Genomic DNA, 2,519 nt, shown 5'->3' on the forward strand with positions numbered 1-2,519 from the left:
AAAAAAAAAAAAGAATTGAGAAACCATCAGCTATAAGCCAAGTTCAAAGTCAACTAGTGTGACAAGACACCCAGACTCTAAAAATAAATAAAATATTAAAAAAAATCATCACAGGGGACTGAGAGTTGGTTCAGAAGTTAAGAGCACTTGCTCTTGCAGAGAGGCCAGGTTCAGTTCCCCCTACTTACATGGTGTCTCACAACATTCTTTAGTTCTTCCACAGCCCTGTCTCCTCCTGCTCGGCCCACTTAGGTCTTAACCTCTGAGCTGGAGCTGAAGTGCTTCAGCATAGCAGTAAATAACAGCCTAGTGGCCTGGCTGCAAATGGGCATTTTTTTCCCAAGCATCTTATTTGGTATACACAGCTATTTGATACAGTTTGCCATTTCCTTTTTGACTATTCTCTTCCTCTAGTTTCTATGGTAACATTTTGGCATGGTTTTTGTTTGTTTGTTTGTTGTTTTGCTTTTAGACAGGGTCTCACTTTTAAGAGCACTGACTGCTCTTCCAGAGGTCCTGAGTTCAATTCTCAGCAACCACATGGTGGCTCACAACCATCTGTAATGGGATTCGATGCCCTCATCTGGTGTGTCTGAAGATAGCGACAGTGTAGTGTACTCACATATATAAAATAAATAAACCTTTAATTAAAAAATAAAGAAAAGAAAAGAACAAATTTAGTTTTCAGGCGTTCACTCTTCCTGCTTTTACCACCAGCCGGAACCTTTTTGGTAAACCCTGACTGGGCTTTCTTTCTCTTTCACAGTACATCAACTCTGGGGACCTAGAGCAGCTGCTGGACAGTGACTTGTATCTACCGTGGGCTGTGAGAGTGAAACTGGCCTATGACATAGCCGTGGGCCTCAGCTACCTTCACTTCAAAGGCATTTTCCATCGGGACCTCACATCGAAGGTGTGAAGGCTTTGCTTTCATAACTGTTGAGGAGCACAGGGGTAAAAAAAAAACCAAAAAACAACCTGTACTTATTAAGAAATCTGGAACTATGGGGATCTCTGTTTTAGATTTCACTTTTAATCCAAACATAACTAAGTATTTCTAAAGATTAACTACTATAGTTAATCTTTAGAAAGCATCTACCTGGACTAAGACTCTTAGTTGGGAGGATGCTGGCTTAGTATGAACAAAGATTTGATCTCTAGTACTAGATAGTTTAAGCAGGAGGATCAAAAGTTTACGATCAATCTCAGCTACATAGAGTTCAAGGCCAGCCTGGGTAATTTAGATCGTCTCTAACAATCAAATCCAAATGGGCCTCCGGCTGCTCATAGCAGCCACTTTGAGCGTGGAGGCCGGCAACACCCACATCTCCAGAGCCTTTACATTTGCGTTTAGTCCCCTGAATGTGTGCTGTAGGAGCTGCATAAAGCCTCAGCACAACTGTGTAGCCCAATCAGTTTTCTCCCGAGGCCACCAAGAAGCAGCTCTCAACTACGGACCGAGTTCCCTGAGAGTCAAGGGAACGCATGTTTGGCGTGCAGGGTGGGCCACTGTGTGCTGACCCATTTTCTATTGTGTGATTGAGTTTCTACCTTCCTGCCAGGTCTTCTTTGATGTTAGCTGGTCACTGTAGTGTTGTTTTGTTGTCCAGATTGCTGTGTGACCAGGCTAGAAAAGTGTTTCTTTCAGAGAAAGTTGGCCTTGTTACAAAGCAGGAACTGAAGGACTGAATGTCCCAGGATACTTCCATGACAAGACTCCCCCCTTCCCCCCCTGAGACAGAGCTTCTCTGTGTGTAGTCCTGGCTGTTCTGGAACTTAATCTGTAGACCGACTCACCTTGAACTCAGAGATCTGCCTGCCTCTGCCTCCTGGGATTGAATGTATGCGCCACCACTGTCTGGGTCTGTGACAAGGCTTTTAAAATTATTTGAGCTAATGGAAGGACTGTACAGCCACCTAGTTTATGTAGTATGATGCCTGCCCAAGAGCCACATTCAAGTCTTCTAAGGTTTGTTAGAGGGTTTGTTTTGTTTTGAGGGTTTAGTTTTATATGTATGGATACTTACTTATATGTATGTGTCTGTACTATGTGCATGTGTATGCAGAGACCAGAAGAGGGTATCAGATCCCCTAGAACTGAAGTCCCTGATTACTGTAAGCATGTGGGTGCAGGGAAACAAACTCAGGTCCTCTCCAAGAGCAGCAAGCACTGCTGAGCCATCTCTCTAGCCTGAGAATAGGAGCTTCATACATATCCAAGAGTACTCTCACTCTATTCCCTGCCCCAACATATACATGTGCACATATATGCTTATATGCATCTAGCCAAAATGAGATCTTTGGCTTTCTATGAAAAAAAGTATCTCTTCTAAAATGGAAGAAATTTACAACATATCACCCATATCTATATGAATGTTTCCTATGCTTGGATTCATGGATAAAGTAATAGAAAAGGTAAATTTCGGGGCTGGTGAGATGGCTCAGTGGGTAAGAGCACCCGACTGCTCTTCCGAAGGTCCAGAGTTCAAATCCCAGCAACCACATGGTGGCTCACAACC

General features: G+C 43.3%; 1 protein-coding gene across 2 annotated transcripts in view; it reads left to right on the forward strand.

Moving 5' to 3' along the window:
- The window catches only part of Tesk2 (testis associated actin remodelling kinase 2), an 89,213-nt gene that overhangs the window by 75,993 nt on the left and 10,701 nt on the right, over positions 1-2,519 (forward strand). Inside the window, exon 5 of one of the 2 annotated variants that reach the window (XM_021159371.1) lies at positions 767-913. The exons of the other annotated variant lie outside the window; for it this stretch is intronic. Coding sequence (XP_021015030.1) covers positions 767-913 — 147 coding nt within the window. The remainder of the gene's footprint in view (positions 1-766; positions 914-2,519) is intronic. 2 annotated transcript variants of the gene reach the window in all.

The sequence above is a fragment of the Mus caroli genome, chromosome 4 (genome assembly GCF_900094665.2).
Source record: "Mus caroli chromosome 4, CAROLI_EIJ_v1.1, whole genome shotgun sequence".
Classification (NCBI taxonomy): Eukaryota; Metazoa; Chordata; class Mammalia; order Rodentia; family Muridae; genus Mus; species Mus caroli.